General features: G+C 47.0%; 1 protein-coding gene and 1 long non-coding RNA gene across 3 annotated transcripts in view; both read right to left on the minus strand.

The window, feature by feature from the left end:
• Positions 1-224: 224 nt before the first annotated feature.
• The window catches only part of LOC115161865 (RNA-binding protein 25), a 39,208-nt gene continuing 16,984 nt past the window's right edge, over positions 225-22,448 (minus strand). For both annotated transcript variants that reach the window (XM_029712675.1, XM_029712674.1), the window contains exons 9-18: positions 20,077-20,369; positions 18,070-18,181; positions 14,584-14,673; positions 13,530-13,603; positions 10,232-10,382; positions 8,579-9,068; positions 4,505-4,815; positions 3,881-3,979; positions 965-1,012; positions 225-752 (exon numbers count right to left, since the gene is read on the minus strand). In XM_029712675.1, coding sequence (XP_029568535.1) covers positions 660-752; positions 965-1,012; positions 3,881-3,979; positions 4,505-4,815; positions 8,579-9,068; positions 10,232-10,382; positions 13,530-13,603; positions 14,584-14,673; positions 18,070-18,181; positions 20,077-20,369 — 1,761 coding nt within the window. In that variant the 3' untranslated portion in view covers positions 225-659. The remainder of the gene's footprint in view (positions 753-964; positions 1,013-3,880; positions 3,980-4,504; positions 4,816-8,578; positions 9,069-10,231; positions 10,383-13,529; positions 13,604-14,583; positions 14,674-18,069; positions 18,182-20,076; positions 20,370-22,448) is intronic.
• LOC115161867 (uncharacterized) lies at positions 18,190-20,070 on the minus strand. The gene is made up of 4 exons (XR_003869441.1): positions 19,692-20,070; positions 19,189-19,394; positions 18,675-18,891; positions 18,190-18,431 (listed from the first exon to the last, which is right to left on the minus strand). It is a non-coding gene; the product is annotated as an uncharacterized LOC115161867 (long non-coding RNA).

Below are 22,448 nucleotides of genomic sequence, written 5' to 3' on the forward strand. Positions count from 1 at the left end.
AGGAAAACCTGGTTCAGTCTGCTTTCCAACAGACACTGGGGAAGACAAATTCACCTTTCAGCAGGACAATAACCTAAAACACAAGGCCAAATATACACTGGAGTTGCTTACCAAGAAGACATTGAATGTTCCTGAGTGGCCTAGTTACAGTTTTGACTTAAATTGTCTTGAAAATCTATGGCAAGAATTGAAAAACAGGTGTCTAGCAATGATCAACAATCAACTTGACAGAGCTTGAAGATTTTTTAAAAAGAATAATGACAAAATATTGTACAATCGAGGTGTGAAAAGCTCTTAAGAGACTTACCCAGAAAGACAAAGCTGTATATCGTCGCCAAAAGGTGCTTCTAACACATATTGACTCTGGGAAGTTTATACTTATTTAAAAGAGATATTTTGGGGGGAGCGGTAGAGGGGGGTTTGGGCATAGAAGGGGGTTGTGGGGGATAGAGGAGGGGGTTGGGGACTGGTAATAGGCCCATGCTCATAGTCTCAACACCCTAGTGAGTGAGAGGTGTCCGTGTGATCAGTCAAGAGAAATAAAGAGAGACTTGGGAGCCGGAGAAAAAACTGGCCCTGACAGCAGTAGTACTGTAGTAGTACTGTAGTAGTACTAGATAGTAGTACTAGATAGTAGTACTAGATAGTAGTACTAGTCTTCATTTCCCCAGACCAATCTTTTTGGCCTCCGTTTCGTAGATCAACAGCCTCCACATTTTAACGATGAACACCTCTGCCTCCTCATCCAGAACCTGCAGGTAACAATAAATCAGTTAGTGGTGTCGTCTCTAACACCCGTTATGTCTACAGTACTGCACTGTTGACGAGAAACAAACTTAGATGTATAACTAACTCAAATGTAGGTTTACAATTTTAATAACATATGAACCGTAAACTGGTTAATTAGCCTATAAGATTGTTCCTATGCCCATGTTTAAAAATCACCATCTATTATTTAACTCACCATGGCAACATCATCCAAGATCCCTTGCGGGGTGCCGTGAGACATCACCTGAGGAGACAACAAGCTGGTAAAAACACCACGGAAGACCAAATCAAATCAAATGTATTTATAAAGCCCTTCTTACATCAGCTGATATCTCAAAGTGCTGTACAGAAACCCAGCCTAAAACCCCAAACAGCAAGCAATGCAAATACTTCGCACCCAGAGACAACGGGTCCCCGTCGCTACCGCCGACCGGGTTCCCCGTCGCTACCGCCGACCGGGTTCCCCGTCGCTACCGCCGACCGGGTCCCCCGTCGCTACCGCCGACCGGGTCCCCCGTCGCTACCGCCGACCGGGTCCCCCGTCGCTACCGCCGACCGGGTCCCCGTCGCTACCGCCGACCGGGTCCCCGTCGCTACCGCCGACCGGGTCCCCGTCGCTACCGCCGACCGGGTCCCCGTCGCTACCGCCGACCGGGTCCCCGTCGCTACCGCCGACCGGGTCCCCGTCGCTACCTCCGACCGGGTCCCCGTCGCTAACTACCACCGGGTCCCCGTCGCTACCTACCACCGGGTCCCCGTCGCTACCTACCACCGTGTCCCCGTCGCTACCTACCACCGTGTCCCCGTCGCTACCTACCACCGTGTCCCCGTCGCTACCTACCACCGTGTCCCCGTCGCTACCTACCACCGTGTCCCCGTCGCTACCTACCACCGTGTCCCCGTCGCTACCTACCACCGTGTCCCCGTCGCTACCTACCTCCGTGTCCCCGTCGCTACCTACCTCCGTGTCCCCGTCGCTACCTACCTCCGTGTCCCCGTCGCTACCTACCACCGTGTCCCCGTCGCTACCTACCACCGTGTCCCCGTCGCTACCTACTACCGTGTCCCCGTCGCTACCTACTACCGTGTCCCCGTCGCTACCTACTACCGTGTCCCCGTCGCTACCTCCGTGTCCCCGTCGCTACCTCCGTGTCCCCGTCGCTACCTCCGTGTCCCCGTCGCTACCTCCGTGTCCCCGTCGCTACCTCCGTGTCCCCGTCGCTACCTCCGTGTCCCCGTCGCTACCTCCGTGGCCCCGTCGCTACCTCCGTGTCCCCGTCGCTACCTCCGTGTCCCCGTCGCTACCTCCGTGTCCCCGTCGCTACCTCCGTGGCCCCGTCGCTACCTCCGTGTCCCCGTCGCTACCTCCGTGGCCAATGTGAAGAATAGAATACTACCTTTAAGGTAAAGGAGGAGTCCCAGTCTTACAATGTATTATAGCTTTAAGGTAAAGGAGGAGTCCCAGTCTTACAATGTATTATAGCTTTAAGGTAAAGGAGGAGTCCCAGTCTTACAATGTATTATAGCTTTAAGGTAAAGGAGTAGTCCCAGTCTTACAATGTATTATAGCTTTAAGGTAAAGGAGTAGTCCCAGTCTTACAATGTATTATAGCTTTAAGGTAAAGGAGGAGTAGTCCCAGTCTTACAATGTATTATAGCTTTAAGGTAAAGGAGTAGTCCCAGTCTTACAATGTATTATAGCTTTAAGGTAAAGGAGGAGGAGTCCCAGTCTTACAATGTATTATAGCTTTAAGGTAAAGGAGGAGTCCCAGTCTTACAATGTATTATAGCTTTAAGGTAAAGGAGTAGTCCCAGTCTTACAATGTATTATAGCTTTAAGGTAAAGGAGTAGTCCCAGTCTTACAATGTATTATAGCTTTAAGGTAAAGGAGGAGTCCCAGTCTTACAATGTATTATAGCTTTAAGGTAAAGGAGTAGTCCCAGTCTTACAATGTATTATAGCTTTAAGGTAAAGGAGTAGTCCCAGTCTTACAATGTATTATAGCTTTAAGGTAAAGGAGGAGTAGTCCCAGTCTTACAATGTATTATAGCTTTAAGGTAAAGGAGTAGTCCCAGTCTTACAATGTATTATAGCTTTAAGGTAAAGGAGGAGGAGTCCCAGTCTTACAATGTATTATAGCTTTAAGGTAAAGGAGGAGTCCCAGTCTTACAATGTATTATAGCTTTAAGGTAAAGGAGTAGTCCCAGTCTTACAATGTATTATAGCTTTAAGGTAAAGGAGTAGTCCCAGTCTTACAATGTATTATAGCTTTAAGGTAAAGGAGGAGTCCCAGTCTTACAATGTATTATAGCTTTAAGGTAAAGGAGGAGTCCCAGTCTTACAATGTATTATAGCTTTAAGGTAAAGGAGGAGGAGTCCCAGTCTTACAATGTATTATAGCTTTAAGGTAAAGGACTAGATCACCCCCCACAATGACATATTGGTACCATTGACAAACATACACTGAGTGTACAAAACATTAGGAACACCTGCTCTTTCCATGACAGACTGACCAGGTGAATCCAGGTGAAAGCTATGATCCCTTATTGATGTCACCTGTTAAATCCACTTCAATCAGTGTAGATGAAGGGGAGGAGACGGGTTAAAGAAGGATTTTTAAACCTTGAGACAATTGAGACATGGATTGTGTATGTGTGCCATTCAGAGGGTGAATGGGAACGACAAAATATTTGTGACTTTGAACGAGGTATGGTAGTAGGTGCCAGGCGCACCGGTTTGTGACAAGACCTGCAACGCTGCTGGGTTTTTCACGCTCAACAGTGTCCCCGTGTGTATCAAGAATGATCAACCACCCAAAGAACATCCAGTCAACATGGGCCAGCATTTCTGAGGAACACTTTCGACACGTTGTGGAGTCCATGCTCCGACGTCAGGTGTTCCTAATGTTTTGCACACTCAGTGGTATAGGTACATTGGATTTATGCCATAAATGCTAAAAACTTAAGTGTTTGGAAAACAGTGACCAGGTAAAACTAAACGAACGCATTGGGTTATACCTTGTCTATAAACTTCTTACAAGGTAAAGGAAACCAATGTCATGTTTCCTCAAACAATCATTCTCTCTCCCACTCAATCAGTTTCTTAACTAACCTTAGAGCAGACGAAATCAACTAGAGTAGCTTCCTCCTCTCCGATGTATTCGATAATCTTCTTGTTGATCCAGGGCCTGATGCGCCGCTCCATCAGAGTCTGAGACGGGAAGAACAAGGAGGTTTCAGACATGCAGTGATTTACAGAGAATTTACTAGTTCTTCCACAATTCCACAGTTGACCAAATGGTGTCAAGGAGTAGATGACGTTATCTACAGAGGACCAGAACCCATGGGGCTTGTTAGTGTGTGTGTGAAGCCTGCAGGATATTTGAACCACTCCTTAGCGTTGCCTATCGTCACGTTATTACCAACTGACCCACACCAGAGCTCTGGGGGTGCCGACCTGCCTCATCATCATCATCATCATCAGGGTAGCCTAGTGGTTAGAGCGTTGGACTAGTAACCAGCAGGTAGCCTAGTGGTTAGAGCGTTGGACTAGTAACCAAAAGGTTGCGAGTTCAAATCGCCGAGCTGACAAGGTACAAATCTGTCGTTCTGCCCCCTGAACAAGACAGTTAACCCCACTGTTCCCCGGTAGGCCGTCATTGATAATAAGAATTTGTTCTTAACTGACTTGCCTCGTTAAATAAAGGTTAAATAAATGTAAAAAAATCCTCCTTACCGAGTCCACAGCAGTCCAGTCCAGAGGGTAGTTGAACAGATCCGGTCTGGCCGTAGGAATCTTCTCAATCAGACTCCTGATGTGTTTTCGTTTCTCCTCTGTGTTTTGTCCTCCTTTCCCTCCAGGTACCTCTGCCCCGTCCAGACCCAAACTCTTATCGTCCTCACCGTAGTCCAGCGGAACCAGCTTACGTTTACGAGGCGCTTCGTCTGCCTCCTCCTCTCCAAACTTGTTGAAGACGCTGTCGACGTTGGCCAGCTTCTTACGTTTACTCCCAGTGTGGATCTGATGGTTGGGGCTGGCGCCGGCGCCTGGGGATGGAGAGAGAGAGAGACGGGTTACAGAGGGGACGGAGAGAGAGAGAGACGGGTTACAGAGGGGACGGAGAGAGAGAGAGACGGGTTACAGAGGGGACGGAGAGAGAGACGGGTTACAGAGGGGACGGAGAGAGAGAGACGGGTTACAGAGGGGACGGAGAGAGAGAGACGGGTTACAGAGGGGACGGAGAGAGAGAGACGGGTTACAGAGGGGACGGAGAGAGACGGGTTACAGAGGGGACGGAGAGAGAGAGACGGGTTACAGAGGGGACGGAGAGAGAGAGACGGGTTACAGAGGGGACGGAGAGAGAGAGAGACGGGTTACAGAGGGGACGGAGAGAGAGAGACGGGTTACAGTGGGGACGGAGAGAGAGAGACGGGTTACAGTGGGGACGGAGAGAGAGAGAGACGGGTTACAGTGGGGACGGAGAGAGAGAGACGGGTTACAGAGGGGACGGAGAGAGAGAGAGACGGGTTACAGAGGGGACGGAGAGAGAGAGACGGGTTACAGAGGGGACGGAGAGAGAGAGACGGGTTACAGAGGGGACGGAGAGAGAGAGACGGGTTACAGAGGGGACGGAGAGAGAGAGAGACGGGTTACAGAGGGGACGGAGAGAGAGAGAGACGGGTTACAGAGGGGACGGAGAGAGAGAGACGGGTTACAGTGGGGACGGAGAGAGAGAGAGACGGGTTATAGAGGGGACGGAGAGAGAGAGAGAGAGACGGGTTATAGTGGGGACGGAGAGAGAGACGGGTTATAGAGGGGACGGAGAGAGAGAGACGGGTTATAGAGGGGACGGAGAGAGAGAGAGACGGGTTATAGTGGGGACGGAGAGAGAGACGGGTTATAGAGGGGACGGAGAGAGAGAGACGGGTTATAGTGGGGAAGGAGAGAGAGACGGGTTATAGAGGGGACGGAGAGAGAGAGACGGGTTATAGAGGGGACGGAGAGAGAGAGACGGGTTATAGAGGGGACGGAGAGAGAGAGACGGGTTATAGTGGGGACGGAGAGAGAGACGGGTTATAGAGGGGACGGAGAGAGAGACGGGTTATAGAGGGGACGGAGAGAGAGAGACGGGTTATAGAGGGGACGGAGAGAGAGACGGGTTATAGTGGGGACGGAGAGAGAGAGACGGGTTATAGTGGGGACGGAGAGAGAGAGAGACGGGTTACAGAGGGGACGGAGAGAGAGACGGGTTACAGAGGGGACGGAGAGAGAGAGACGGGTTATAGAGGGGACGGAGAGAGAGACGGGTTACAGAGGGGACGGAGAGAGAGAGACGGGTTACAGAGGGGACGGAGAGAGAGAGACGGGTTACAGAGGGGACGGAGAGAGAGAGACGGGTTATAGAGGGGACGGAGAGAGAGAGACGGGTTATAGAGGGGACGGAGAGAGAGACGGGTTATAGTGGGGACGGAGAGAGAGACGGGTTATAGTGGGGACGGAGAGAGAGACGGGTTATAGAGGGGACGGAGAGAGAGACGGGTTATAGAGGGGACGGAGAGAGAGAGACGGGTTATAGAGGGGACGGAGAGAGAGACGGGTTATAGTGGGGACGGAGAGAGAGAGACGGGTTATAGTGGGGACGGAGAGAGAGACGGGTTATAGAGGGGACGGAGAGAGAGAGACGGGTTATAGAGGGGACGGAGAGAGAGACGGGTTATAGAGGGGACGGAGAGAGAGACGGGTTATAGAGGGGACGGAGAGAGAGACGGGTTATAGAGGGGACGGAGAGAGAGACGGGTTATAGAGGGGACGGAGAGAGAGAGACGGGTTATAGTGGGGACGGAGAGAGAGACGGGTTATAGTGGGGACGGAGAGAGAGACGGGTTATAGTGGGGACGGAGAGAGAGACGGGTTATAGAGGGGACGGAGAGAGAGACGGGGTTATAGAGGGGACGGAGAGAGAGACGGGTTATAGTGGGGACGGAGAGAGAGACGGGTTATAGAGGGGACGGAGAGAGAGAGACGGGTTATAGTGGGGAAGGAGAGAGAGAGAGAGAGACGGGTTATAGAGGGGACGGAGAGAGAGACAGGTTATAGAGGGGACGGAGAGCGAGAGACGGGTTATAGTGGGGACGGAGAGAGAGACGGGTTATAGAGGGGACGGAGAGAGAGACAGGTTATAGAGGGGACGGAGAGAGAGACGGGTTATAGTGGGGACGGAGAGAGAGACGGGTTATAGTGGGGAAGGAGAGAGAGAGAGACGGGTTATAGAGGGGACGGAGAGAGAGACGGGTTATAGAGGGGACGGAGAGAGAGAGACGGGTTATAGTGGGGACGGAGAGAGAGAGACGGGTTATAGTGGGGACGGAGAGAGAGAGACGGGTTATAGTGGGGACGGAGAGAGAGACGGGTTATAGAGGGGACGGAGAGAGAGACGGGTTATAGTGGGGACGGAGAGAGAGAGACGGGTTATAGTGGGGACGGAGAGAGAGAGACGGGTTATAGTGGGGACGGAGAGAGAGAGACGGGTTATAGTGGGGACGGAGAGAGAGACGGGTTATAGTGGGGAAGGAGAGAGAGACGGGTTATAGAGGGGACGGAGAGAGAGAGACGGGTTATAGAGGGGACGGAGAGAGAGACGGGTTATAGTGGGGACGGAGAGAGAGAGACGGGTTATAGTGGGGACGGAGAGAGAGACGGGTTATAGTGGGGAAGGAGAGAGAGACGGGTTATAGAGGGGACGGAGAGAGAGAGAGACGGGTTATAGAGGGGACGGAGAGAGAGAGACGGGTTATAGAGGGGACGGAGAGAGAGACGGGTTGGTGGGTTATAGAGAATTAAGGGATGAAGCTAGAGCGTTACACGCTGACTAGACCGGGCGCGCGTGTGCTCCACCCACCCCAGACGCGATCAGGACACGCAGGTTAAAATGACAAAACGAACTCTAGACCAACTATATTAAATTTGGGGACAGGTCGAAAAGCATTAAACATTCATGGACATTTAGCTAGCTAGCTTGCAGTTGCTAGCTAATTTGTCCTATTTAGCTAGCTTGCAGTTGTTAGCTAATTTGTCCTATTTAGCAAGCTTGCAGTTGCTAGCTAATTTGTCCTATTTAGCAAGCTTGCAGTTGTTAGCTAATTTGTCCTATTTAGCTAGCTTGCAGTTGCTAGCTAATTTGTCCTATTTAGCTAGCTTGCTGTTTCTAGCTAATTTGTCCTGGGATATAAACGTTGAGTTGTTATTTTACCTGAAATGCACAAGGTCCTTTATTCCGACAATTAATCCACAGATAAAAGGGTAAACTGAGTTAGTTTCGATTCATCTCTCCTCCTCCAGGCTTCTTCTTCTTCTTCTTTGGACTTTATAGTGCGGTTGGCAACCAATTTTAAGGTGCATTACCACCACCAACTGGAGTGTGGACCTCAGTTCATCTTCCAATCACCCACGTGGGTATATGCTCCTAAAAACCAATGAGGAGATCTGAGAGGCGGGACTTGTAGAGCGTCAAGCGTCACAAATAGAACCAAGTTCTAGTTTAGCGCCTGGCTACGCAGACGCTCGTTGACGCGAGCAGTTTGGCTGCAATGATTGAATAGCATGTATGTGTACATTTATTTTGTAACTCGAGCGGTGTGGTCAGCACGTTAGACTGAGAGACGATGATGACGACGACTTAAATAGTAACTTTGAAAAAGTTCAGTATCCTTCAGAATCACAGATGTGACATTGTCAACATACAACGCTACCTAACCAGTTTGAGGATGAAGCCAATCTTGTTCTAACTAGTTCAATCTAGTTTTAACTCACCCAGTTTGAGGCTGAGGCCAATCTTGGGATGCTGTTCCTCAGTGGGCCGGGCTTCAGGAGAATTTTCATGAGGGATGATGATGCCGCAGGGAGACTCGTTGCCGGGGGAGTTGGGTGTGGCGCTGCCCGACGACACCGAGGGGGCCGATGTGATTGGCCGCATCGTTGGCTTCAGGTTTGGGTTTGGCCGGGCATCTGACGAGTCCTCCCTGTCACAATCATCAAGCTCCTCCCCCTCCTCCAAGTCATCGTCCGATTGGGGTTGAAGTTGCTGGAGAGGAGGCCTGTCTGCTCCTCCTCCTCCTCTCCTGTCCCTGTGGTGCTCCCTCTCTCGGTGTTCCCTCTCTCGGTGCTCCCTCTCTCGGTGCTCCCTCTCTCGGTGCTCCCTCTCTCGGTGCTCCCTGTCCCGGTTTGGTTTCTCCTGCTGCACCTCCTCCTCTGGCTCCGGCTTCACTGGGGGCTGCCGCCTCCTCTCTGCCTCCTCCTCCATCTTGGTTTCAAATCAAATGTATTTAAAGTGCATTTATACAAAGAAAGTCTCAACGCACTTAAGCCAGAAAGCCATCCAGCCAGACGAACAGACAGCCAGCAATAGAGCCAGAAAGCCATCCAGCCAGACGAACAGACAAACAGCAATAGAGCCAGAAAGCCATCCAGCCAGACGAACAGACAAACAGCAATAGAGCCAGAAAGCCATCCAGCCAGACGAACAGACAAACAGCAATAGAGCCAGAAAGCCATCCAGCCAGACGAACAGACAAACAGCAATAGAGCCAGAAAGCCATCCAGCCAGACGAACAGACAGACAGCAATAGAGCCAGACGGCCGGCCAGACAGACGAACAGACAGACAGCAATAGAGCCAGACGGCCGACCAGACAGACAGCCATCCAGCCAGACGAACAGACAAACAGCAATAGAGCCAGAAAGCCATCCAGCCAGACGAACAGACAAACAGCAATAGAGCCAGAAAGCCATCCAGCCAGACGAACAGACAAACAGCAATAGAGCCAGAAAGCCATCCAGCCAGACGAACAGACAGACAGCAATAGAGCCAGACGGCCGGCCAGACAGACAGCCATCCAGCCAGACGAACAGACAAACAGCAATAGAGCCAGAAAGCCATCCAGCCAGACGAACAGACAGACAGCAATAGAGCCAGAAAGCCATCCAGCCAGACGAACAGACAGACAGCAATAGAGCCAGACGGCCGACCAGACAGACAGCCATCCAGCCAGACGAACAGACAAACAGCAATAGAGCCAGAAAGCCATCCAGCCAGACGAACAGACAGACAGCAATAGAGCCAGAAGGCCATCCAGCCAGACGAACAGACAGACAGCAATAGAGCCAGACGGCCGACCAGACAGGCGGCCAGACAGACAGCAATAGAGACAGACAGCCCGACAAACGGCCAGACAGACAGCAATAGAGCCAGACGGCCAGACAGACAGCCAGCCAGCCAGACGAACAGACAGACAGACAGTCATCCAAACAGACAGACAGCAATAGAGCCAGACGGCCGGCCAGCCAGACAGCCAGCCAGACAGCAATAGAGACAGACGGCCAGACAGACAGCCAGACAGACGGCCATCCAGCCAGACAGCAATAGAGCCAGACGGCAGGCCAGACAGCCAGACAGACGGAGACATACCCTCTGCAGCTCGGCCTCAGGGTCTGGGTGTCCCTCAGCTAACAGTCTCTGTCTGATCTGATCATGTTCCTCCTTCTCCCTCTTCCTGTCTCTCTCATCCAGCTCAGTCTCCTTCTCACGGTCTCTCAGACGCTTCTGTAAAGCACTACCCCTGGAGGGAGAGAGAGAGAGGAAGGCCAGTCAGTCATACAGCTCAACGGGATACTTCAGGATTTTGGCCCTATTTCCCCCAGGGTCAGATTAACTCATGGATACCCTTTTTATGTCTCTGCCTGCAGTTTGAAGGAAGTTGCAAATTAGCGTTAGCGCAATTGCTAACTAGCGTGTTAAGCGCAATGACTGAAGGTCTAAGCTAACTGCTAGCAGACACCATAGACTTCCAGTCATTGCGCTAACGCTGGTAAGCATTTGGCTCGTGAAACTAACTCCAACTTCCTTTATGCTGGATGCAGAAATATAAAAATGGTATGCATCAGTTCATCTCTCTCAGAGGGAGTAGATAAAGGGCCTCATCTCTCAGAGGAAGTAGATAAAGGGCCTCATCTCTCATTAGGAAGTAGATAAAGGGCCTCATCTCTCAGAGGAAGTAGATAAAGGGCCTCATCTCTCTCAGAGGAAGTAGATAAAGGGCCTCATCTCTCAGAGGAAGTAGATAAAGGGCCTCATCTCTCAGAGGAAGTAGATAAAGGGCCTCATCTCTCTCAGAGGAAGTAGATAAAGGGCCTCATCTCTCTCAGAGGAAGTAGATAAAGGGCCTCATCTCTCAGAGGAAGTAGATAAAGGGCCTCATCTCTCAGAGGAAGTAGATAAAGGGCCTCATCTCTCTCAGAGGGAGTAGATAAAGGGCCTCATCTCTCTCAGAGGGAGTAGATAAAGGGCCTCATCTCTCTCAGAGGGAGTAGATAAAGGGCCTCATCTCTCAGAGGAAGTAGATAAAGGGCCTCATCTCTCTCATTAGGAAGTAGATAAAGGGCCTCATCTCTCTCAGAGGAAGTAGATAAAGGGCCTCATCTCTCTCAGAGGAAGTAGATAAAGGGCCTCATCTCTCTCAGAGGAAGTAGATAAAGGGCCTCATCTCTCAGAGGAAGTAGATAAAGGGCCTCATCTCTCAGAGGAAGTAGATAAAGGGCCTCATCTCTCTCAGAGGAAGTAGATAAAGGGCCTCATCTCTCAGAGGAAGTAGATAAAGGGCCTCATCTCTCATTAGGAAGTAGATAAAGGGCCTCATCTCTCAGAGGGAGTAGATAAAGGGCCTCATCTCTCTCAGAGGAAGTAGATAAAGGGCCTCATCTCTCATTAGGAAGTAGATAAAGGGCCTCATCTCTCTCAGAGGAAGTAGATAAAGGGCCTCATCTCTCTCAGAGGAAGTAGATAAAGGGCCTCATCTCTCTCAGAGGAAGTAGATAAAGGGCCTCATCTCTCATTAGGAAGTAGATAAAGGGCCTCATCTCTCTCAGAGGAAGTAGATAAAGGGCCTCATCTCTCAGAGGAAGTAGATAAAGGGCCTCATCTCTCTCAGAGGAAGTAGATAAAGGGCCTCATCTCTCTCAGAGGAAGTAGATAAAGGGCCTCATCTCTCTCAGAGGAAGTAGATAAAGGGCCTCATCTCTCTCATTAGGAAGTAGATAAAGGGCCTCATCTCTCAGAGGAAGTAGATAAAGGGCCTCATCTCTCAGAGGGAGTAGATAAAGGGCCTCATCTCTCTCAGAGGAAGTAGATAAAGGGCCTCATCTCTCTCAGAGGAAGTAGATAAAGGGCCTCATCTCTCATTAGGAAGTAGATAAAGGGCCTCATCTCTCTCAGAGGAAGTAGATAAAGGGCCTCATCTCTCTCAGAGGAAGTAGATAAAGGGCCTCATCTCTCATTAGGAAGTAGATAAAGGGCCTCATCTCTTAACATGTAGGGGTTAAGGTCTATTTCAGGTCATCTCTGGTAACCCATAACCCTAACCTTACACCCTAACCTTAACATGTAGGGGTTAAGGTCTATTTCAGGTCATCTCTGGTAACCCATAACCTTAACCTTACACCCTAACCTTAACATGTAGGGGTTAAGGTCTATTTCAGGTCATCTCTGGTAACCCATAACCCTAACCTTACACCATAACCTTAACATGTAGGGGTTAAGGTCTATTTCAGGTCATCTCTGGTAACCCATAACCCTAACCTTACACCCTAACCTTAACATGTAGGGGTTAAGGTCTATTTCAGGTCATCTCTGGTAACCCATAACCTTAACCTTACACCCTAACCTTAACATGTAGGGGTTAAGGTCTATTTCAGGTCATCTCTGGTAACCCATAACCTTAACCTTACACCCTAACCTTAACATGTAGGGGTTAAGGTCTATTTCAGGTCATCTCTGGTAACCCATAACCCTAACCTTACACCCTAACCTTAACATGTAGGGGTTAAGGTCTATTTCAGGTCATCTCTGGTAACCCATAACCCTAACCTTACACCCTAACCTTAACATGTAGGGGTTAAGGTCTATTTCAGGTCATCTCTGGTAACCCATAACCCTAACCTTACACCCTAACCTTAACATGTAGGGGTTAAGGTCTATTTCAGGTCATCTCTGGTAACCCATAACCCTAACCTTACACCCTAACCTTAACATGTAGGGGTTAAGGTCTATTTCAGGTCATCTCTGGTAACCCATAACCCTAACCTTACACCCTAACCTTAACATGTAGGGGTTAAGGTCTATTTCAGGTCATCTCTGGTAACCCATAACCCTAACCTTACACCCTAACCTTAACATGTAGGGGTTAAGGTCTATTTCAGGTCATCTCTGGTAACCCATAACCCTAACCTTACACCCTAACCTTAACATGTAGGGGTTAAGGTCTATTTCAGGTCATCTCTGGTAACCCATAACCCTAACCTTACACCCTAACCTTAACATGTAGGGGTCAAGGTCTATTTCAGGTCATCTCTGGTAACCCCTAACCTTAACCTTACACCCTAACCTTAACATGTAGGGGTCAAGGTCTATTTCAGGTCATCTCTGGTAACCCCTAACCTTAACCTTACACCCTAACCTTAACACGTAGTGGTTAATGTTAGGTCCTCACAAGGACAATTGTCTGTGTTATAAAGGTGTGACCTCACCTGTATTATTTCAGGTCATCTCTGTGTTATAAAGGTGTGACCTCACCTGTAGCATTTCAGGTCATCTCCATGTTATAAAGGTGTGACCTCACCTGTAGTATTTCAGGTCATCTCTGTGTTATAAAGGTGTAACCTCACCTGTAGTATTTCAGGTCATCTCTGTGTTATAAAAGGTGTGACCTCACCTGTAGTATTTCAGGTCGTCTTTGTCATCGTCATAATCTTCCAGGAACTCTTTCAGACGCTTGCCTTCTTTTGTCTGGAGGAAGAAAAATGATTGCATACATTTAGCTTCTATGAGGTAAATGGCACATTTAAATGTCAAATATTATAGATTGTGAATAGGCTTGTCTCCCATATGAATCTTCTCTTTGTGCCAGACTGGGTTCAAATGCCTTGTGGGTTTTTTTTCTCTCTATTTATTTCTCTGGATTTGTATGTACATAGAACACCTACTCATTCCAGGCTTTTTCTTTATTGTTTTTATTCTACATTGTAGAATAATAGTGAAGACATCAAAACTATGAAATAACAATTATGGAATCATGTAGTAACCAAAAAAAAAAGTATTAAAATCGGTGGAAATCTGTCCTTTGGTACGATGAGTCCAAATTGGAGATTTTGGTTCCAACCGCCGTGTCTTTGTGAGACGCAGGACGGGTGAACGGATGATCTCCGCATTTGTATTTCCCACTGTGAAGCATGGAGGAGGAGGTGTTATGGTGTGATGGTGCTTAGCTGGTGACACTGTCAGTGAGTTATTTGGAATTCAAGGCACACTTAAGGCACCACAGCATTCTGCAGCGATACGCCATCCCATCTGGTTTGGGCTTAGTGGGACTATCATTTGTTTTTCAACAGCACAATGACTCAACACATCTCCAGGCTGTGTAAAGGCTATTTGACCAGGAAGGAGAGTGATGGAGTGCTGCATCAGATGACCTGGCCTCCACAATCACCCGACCTCAACCAAAATGAGATGGTTTGGGATGAATCGGACCACAGAGTGAAGGAAAAGCAGCCAACAAGTGCTCAGCATAGGTGGGAACTCCTTCAAGACTGTTGAAAAAGCATTCCAGGTGAAGCTGGTTGAGAGAATGCCAAGCGTGTGCAAAGCTGTCATCAAGGCAAAGGGTGGATATTTTGAAGAATCTCAAATATAAAATATAATTTAGATTTGTTTAAAAGAAAATCAACTGAGCCACTAGTCGGGGAGCTCTGCTGTACGTTGTCTACTACCATCTCACGGCGTCTCTCGTCCTCTCGTTGGTTCTCTTTGTCGTAGTCCCGAGCCTTCTTCCTCTCTCTCATCTCCCAGTTCTTCAGACGCTGAAACAAGAGGAGCAACAGCCAATCAGCAACCCCGAATCAAAACAGGCATGATATAAAACACACAGCTAGAACGCTGTTTCAGCCAATCAGCAACCCCGAATCAAAACAGGCCTGATATAAACACACAGCTAGAATGCTGTTTCAGCCAATCAGCAACCCCGAATCAAAACAGGCATGATATAAACACACAGCTAGAACGCTGTTTCAGCCAATCAGCAACCCTGAATCAAAACAGGCATGATATAAAACACACAGCTAGAATGCTGTTTCAGCCAATCAGCATCCTTTCATAATGCGCATGCACATAGACAGGTGTTATATTGAGTTCTCTTAAGACAGAGCCAGTATGAACACAGTGCTTGAGTCCCAAAAGACACCCTACACAGTGCACCAGGGCCATATAGTGCACTATATACCACTGCAAAATACTGTAGTGCACAATATAGAGAATATGGTGTCATTTAGGACACACACTAAGTGCCTTAGGCCTGAGAGAATGGCACATCGGAAAGAGTAGTCAGACTGGCTGTTGTCATGACGTTGGCCTGTGGGTAAGGTTTATGACCCCCCCATAAATACCTTTCTCCCTTCCCCTCTCTTACTGACCCTACTGAAGGACTGCTGTCCTGTTAAACATAGAGAGTCTGGGAACATCAAATAAATGGGGAAAAGGAACCATATTTTGGTAATAAAACAAGTTGGAAATATGCTTGAGAACGTAATGAGTATGTATGTCAGTTCGTTGTTATCTGTGACATTATGACTGATGACAGGACGACATAAACTGTACCTGGGAAAGTATACACCCTCTAGTTATCAGAGTCACATGGAATTGTTATGCAATTGAAATGTTTGATATTGAAATTGTTTGTTAGGAGATTAAATGTAATTTTAGCTTCCAAATGAGAGAATTGGGTTTTCATAAGGAAAGTGCCCTGCTCGATCAGTGGCCCACCCCTGTGAAGAGGAGGGGTTATAAACGATGAAACACCTCCTTCCCCCTCTCCACTATATAAGCCTTTGACGAAAAGATAACCAGGTGGTTCCAGTACGTGAGGTCTGCAGCCTCTACGTTAGAAAGACACGCATGTCAAGAACAGAACTAAGCCAACCTTGGCGTGAGCTATGGTATGAACTGGTATGAACTTTGAGCTTATTCACTACAGAAGTGATACTTCCTAGCCGTTGAGTTGGCAGCGGCCGCTGTCGACGTGGGCTAGGAAAGGACGGATGACGGATCCAGTCTAACAAACAGACGAAGATACCACCACGTATCCAATTTACCACCAGAGACATTGTTCCGAGTACAGGAAGATCTGTTGGCCAACCCGGCCAGCATCTACGACCAATCTACCGAAGCGCAGCTCAGAGTAAATATTTATTGCATTTTCCTTTTCCAAATGGGCGGTAATTTAGAATGCATAAGATAATGTATTTACGATAGCATAGCTGCTGTTTCTCTGTTCCTAAATCTTCCCGCTCTTTCATTCAAGCCCAACCCCCTTTCCTTTGTGTAACCAGGTTCCGTCCACCGGGACGTTTTCTGTATGACATCAATGGTATTCTGTGTATTTGTAATTCTGTGTGGTTAGTTTAGGTATTTAGTAAATAAATAATTAAACCCAATTTTGTATTGCTGATTCAACTTGTTAGCCAGGGTTCGTGAAGATAACCAAGAATTTACAACTTTCATTATGAGACTGAAAATAAGATAAGGGTTAATATTGACTGCTATCGATGTAAAATATTACTAAGTATTTTAAGAGTTTATTCGGAAGATAACAGCTCTATAAACGTTCTTCCGTGGTGCCCCGGCTTTCTAGTTAATTACATTTACATGATTAGCTTAAATTAAGTAATATTAATTAGAGAAAGAATTGTATAGGTTAGCATGTCATATCACTTAATCCGGCATAGCCAAAGACACGACACTGTGTTCTATGCCATTCCATGCCAGTATACTGCAGTGGTAAAGCCTAATTTACACCCTACACAAGTATCTGGAAAATGGAAAATAGCAATTAGCTAGGCAAAATGGTAATCCTGCATACAAACAAACATACATACATACAATCTTCACTGTTGACGTTGAGACTGGTGTTTTGCGGGTACTATTTAATGAAGCTGCCAGTTGAGGACTTGTGAGGCGTCTATTTCTCAAACTAGACACTCTAATGTACTTGTCCTCTTGCTCCGTTGTGCACCGGGGCCTCCCACTTCTCTTTCTATTCTGGTTAGAGCCAGTTTGCGCTGTTCTGTGAAGGGAGTAGTACACAGCTTTGTACAAGATCTTCAGTTTCTTGGCAATTTCTCGCATGGAATAGCCTTCACTTCTCAGAACAAGAATAGACTGATGAGTTTCAGAAGAAAGTTCTTTGTTTCTGGACATTTTGAGCCTGTAATCGAATCCACAAATGCTGATGCTCCAGATACTCAACTAGTCTAAAGGCCAGTTGTATTGCTTATTTAAATCAGCACAACAGTTTTCAGCTGTGTTAACATAATTGCAAAATGGTTTTCTAATGAGCAATTAGCCTTTTAAAATGATAAACTTGGATTAGTTAACACAGCGTGCCATTGGAACACAGCAGTGATGGTTGCTGATAATGGGCCTCTGTACGCCTATGTAGATATTCCATTAAAAAGAAATCAACCATTTCCAGCTACATTAGTCATTTACAACATTAACAATGTCTACACTGTATTTCTGATCAATTTGATGATATTTTAAAATGGACAAAAAAAAGTGCTTTTCTTTCAAAAACAAAGGCATTTCTAAGTTACCACAGACTTTTGAACGGTAGTGTACATACAAACAATCCTGCATACTAACATACATACAAACATTCCAGCATACAAACATACATACAAACAATCCTGCATACTAACATACATACAAACATACAAACAATCCAGCATACAAACATACATACAAACAATCCAGCATACATACAAACAATCCAGCATACATACAAACAATCCAGCATACATAAACATACAAACAATCCTGCATACTAACATACATACAAATATACATATAAACAATCCTGCATACTAACATATACAAATATACATACAAACAATCCTGCATACTAACATACATAAACATACATACAAACAATCCAGCATACTAACATACATACAAATATACATACAAACAATCCTGTATACTAACATACATACAAACAATCCTGCATACTAACATACATACTAACATACATACAAACAAACATATATACAAACAATCCTGTTGCATTACAAGGCTGCCCAAGTTTGTGGACTAAACAGGATTACCAGTTTTCCATAGCTAATGTAGTTCTTGCGTTGCGTACTTGTGTAGGGTATAAATGTGTGGCTTAAGCCTTGTCAACATGGACTACGTGTCAAACATACTTCCTGGTAGGCAACCTCCTTGTCCCTCATCTTCCTCTCCAGTTTCCTGCGTTCGTACGCCTCCTCCTGATCCTCCTCGCGTTCGTGTTTCTTCTCATCACGGCTCCGTTCTCTACAGGAAGAGACGTGAGACATGAGTTCAAAACACTCTGTATTCATTAAGTGTTTCAGAGCAAGAGCGCTGAACTAGGATCAGTGGCACCGTCTGTTTAATCTTATTCAATATGATCTAAAAAAAAAGGCACACTGATCCCAGATCAGCACTCCTACTCGGAGATGATTTATGAATACGGGCCCAGATATTTGTATAACACTACCCCTGGGAGGGAGAGAGGAAGGCCAGTCAGTCATACAGCGTTAACCTCAAACCAACCTGGATCTGAGTTAACCTCAAACCAACCTGGATCTGAGTTAACCTCAAACCAACCTGGATCTGAGTTAACCTCAAACCAACCTGGATCTGAGTTAACCTCATACCAACCTGGATCTGAGTTAACCTCATACCAACCTGGATCTGAGTTAACCTCATACCAACCTGGATCTGAGTTAACCTCATACGAACCTGGATCTGAGTTAACCTCAAACCAACCTGGATCTGAGTTAACCTCATACGAACCTGGATCTTGGTTCAGGCTGTTTCAGCGCTAACCTCATACCAACCTGTTTCAGCGCTAACCTCATACCAACCTGGATCTGTGTTAACCTCATACCAACATGTTTCAGCACTAACCTCATACCAACCTGTTTCAGCGTTAACCTCATACCAACCTGGATCTGTGTTAACCTCATACCAACCTGTTTCAGCGCTAACCTCATACCAACCTGTTTCAGCGTTAACCTCATACCAACCTGGATCTGAGTTAACCTCAAACCAACCTGGATCTGAGTTAACCTCAAACCAACCTGGATCTGAGTTAACCTCAAACCAACCTGGATCTGAGTTAACCTCAAACCAACCTGGATCTGAGTTAACCTCAAACCAACCTGGATCTGAGTTAACCTCAAACCAACCTGGATCTGAGTTAACCTCAAACCAACCTGGATCTGAGTTAACCTCATACGAACCTGGATCTGAGTTAACCTCAAACCAACCTGGATCTGAGTTAACCTCATACGAACCTGGATCTTGGTTCAGGCTGTTTCAGCGCTAACCTCATACCAACCTGTTTCAGCGCTAACCTCATACCAACCTGGATCTGTGTTAACCTCATACCAACATGTTTCAGCACTAACCTCATACCAACCTGTTTCAGCGTTAACCTCATACCAACCTGGATCTGTGTTAACCTCATACCAACCTGTTTCAGCGCTAACCTCATACCAACCTGTTTCAGCGTTAACCTCATACCAACCTGGATCTGAGTTAACCTCAAACCAACCTGGATCTGAGTTAACCTCAAACCAACCTGGATCTGAGTTAACCTCAAACCAACCTGGATCTGAGTTAACCTCAAACCAACCTGGATCTGAGTTAACCTCAAACCAACCTGGATCTGAGTTAACCTCAAACCAACCTGGATCTGAGTTAACCTCAAACCAACCTGGATCTGAGTTAACCTCATACGAACCTGGATCTGAGTTAACCTCAAACCAACCTGGATCTGAGTTAACCTCATACGAACCTGGATCTTGGTTCAGGCTGTTTCAGCGCTAACCTCATACCAACCTGTTTCAGCGCTAACCTCATACCAACCTGGATCTGTGTTAACCTCATACCAACATGTTTCAGCACTAACCTCATACCAACCTGTTTCAGCGTTAACCTCATACCAACCTGGATCTGTGTTAACCTCATACCAACCTGTTTCAGCGCTAACCTCATACCAACCTGTTTCAGCGTTAACCTCATACCAACCTGGATCTGAGTTAACCTCAAACCAACCTGTTTCAGCGCTAACCTCATACCAACCTGGATCTTGGTTCAGGCTGTTTCAGCGCTAACCTCATACCAACCTGTTTCAGCGTTAACCTCATACCAACCTGGATCTGTGTTAACCTCATACCAACCTGGATCTACTGCGGTCTTTGCTGACTTCTCGACTCCTCTCCTTCACGCGCTCCCTCTCTCCTCTGTCTCCCCTCTCCCTCTCCCTCGTCCGTTCACGGTCCCGATCGATCCGTTCTCTGTCCCGCTCTCTCTCCTTGTTGTTGTCGTTTCTCTCCTTCTCCTTCTCTCTCTCCTTCTCCCTCTCGCGGTCCCGGCGCTCCCTCTCTCGCTCCCTCTCTTTGTCCCTCTCCCTCCTGTCCTTATCGACCTCTTGCCGTTCCTGCTCTTTCTTTCCCTTCTCCTCCTCCAGTTTCTACAGGAAGAAGAGGAGTACCCCGTGTTATCACTCTACTGCTGTATTCATCATGGACAACACAGTTTCTACAGGAAGAAGGAATACACTGTGTTAGTCACTCTGCTGCGCCGGAAGAGATGGCTGCCGTTTTACGGGCTCCTAACCAATTGTACTATATTTTGTGTGTTTTTTTTTCACATTGTTTGTAACTTATTTTGTACATAATGTTTCTGCCACCGTCTCTTTTGACCGAAAACAGCTTCTGGATATCAGAACACCGATTACTCACCTCGAACTGGACATTGATTTTTTTTCTTTAACGAGCCGGACATGAAGGAAATCCCTGTTATTCGCATGAAGAGAAGATGTCGATACAGGGGACGTAGGTCCGGATGCCTTGTGAGAATTTGTCGGCGAGTGGGTAACCCCGCCTCTACCATCCATCCTATCGGCCAACGTGCAATCATTGGAGAATAAACTGGATGAGCTCCGTTCAAGACTATCCTACCAACGGGACATTAAAAACTGTAATATCTTATGTTTCACCAAGTCGTGGCTGAACGACGACATGGATAATATACACAGTTGGCTGGGTTTTCCATGCATTGGCAGGACAGAACAGGTGCCTCCAGTAAGACAAGGGGTGAAGGTCTGTGTCTTTTGGTCAATAACAGCTGGTGTGCGAAATCAAATATTAAGGAACTCTCAAGGTATTGCTCATCTGAGGTAGAGTATCTCATGATAAAATGTAGATACAATATTTACATCTATATTTTTTTCGTAGCTGTCTATTGAACACCACAAATAGATGCTGGCACTCAACGAGCTGTATAAAGCCATAAGCAAACAAGAAAATGCTCATCCAGAAGCGGCGCTCCAAGTGGCCGGGGTCTTTGATGCAGGGAAACTTAAATCCTCATTTCTACCAGCATGTTACATAAGCAACAGGGGGGGACGACTCTAGACCACCTTTACTACACACACTGAGACGTGTACAAAGCTCTCCCTCGCTCTTTTTTGGCAAATCTGACCATAATTCTACCCTGCCGATTTCTACTTACAAGCTAAAACTAAAGCAGGAAGTACCAATGACTCGCTCAATACGGAAGTGGTCAGATGACGCAGATGCTAAGCTACAGGACTGTTTTGCTAGCACAGACTGGAATATGTTCCGGGACTAATCCGATGGCATTGAGGAGTATACCACATCAGTCATCGGCTTCATTAATAAGTACATCGATGACATTGTCCCTACAGTGACTGTACGTACATACCCCACCAGAAGCCATGGATTACAGGCAGCATCCGTACTGATCTAAAGGCTAGATATGCCACTTTCAAGGAGCGAGACACTAATCCGGACACTTATAAGAAATCCCGCTATGCCCTCCGATGAACCATCAAACAGGCAAAGCATCAATACGGGACTAAGATCAAATCCTACGACACCGGCTCTGACGCACACTAGATGTGGCAGTGCTTGCAAACTATCATGGATTACAAAGGGAAACTCATACAAAGGGAAACACAGCCGCGAGCTGCCCAGAAGATCTAAAAGGCCTATTATGCTCGCTTCGAGGCAAGTAACTCTGAACCATGCATGAGAACACCAGCTGTTCCGGACGACTGTGATCTCACTCTCCGTAGCCAATGTGAGTAAGACCTTTAACTTCTTTGGGAACGGAGGCAGTATTGAGTAGCTTGGATGAATAAGGTGCCCAGAGTAAACTGCCTGCTACTCAGGCCCAGAAGCTAGAATATGCATATAATTAGTAGATTTGGATAGAAAACACTCTAAAGTTTCCAAAATGTTTAAAATAATGTCTGTGAGTATAACAGAACTAATATGGCAGGCATAAACCTGAGAAAAATCCAACCAGGAAATGGGAAATCTGAGGTTTGTAGTTTTTCAAGTGAATGCCTATCCAATATACAGTGTAAATAGGGTCAGATTGCACTTCCTAAGGCTTCCACTAGATGTCAACAGTCTTTAGAACATTGTTTCAGGCTTCTACTGTGAACGGGGAGCGAATAAGAGCTGTTTGAACCAGTGGTCTGGCTGAAAGCCTTTAGTTTAGTCACGCGCACGGCCGTGGC

Source organism: Salmo trutta, chromosome 25 (genome assembly GCF_901001165.1).
Source record: "Salmo trutta chromosome 25, fSalTru1.1, whole genome shotgun sequence".
Taxonomy (NCBI): domain Eukaryota; kingdom Metazoa; phylum Chordata; class Actinopteri; order Salmoniformes; family Salmonidae; genus Salmo; species Salmo trutta.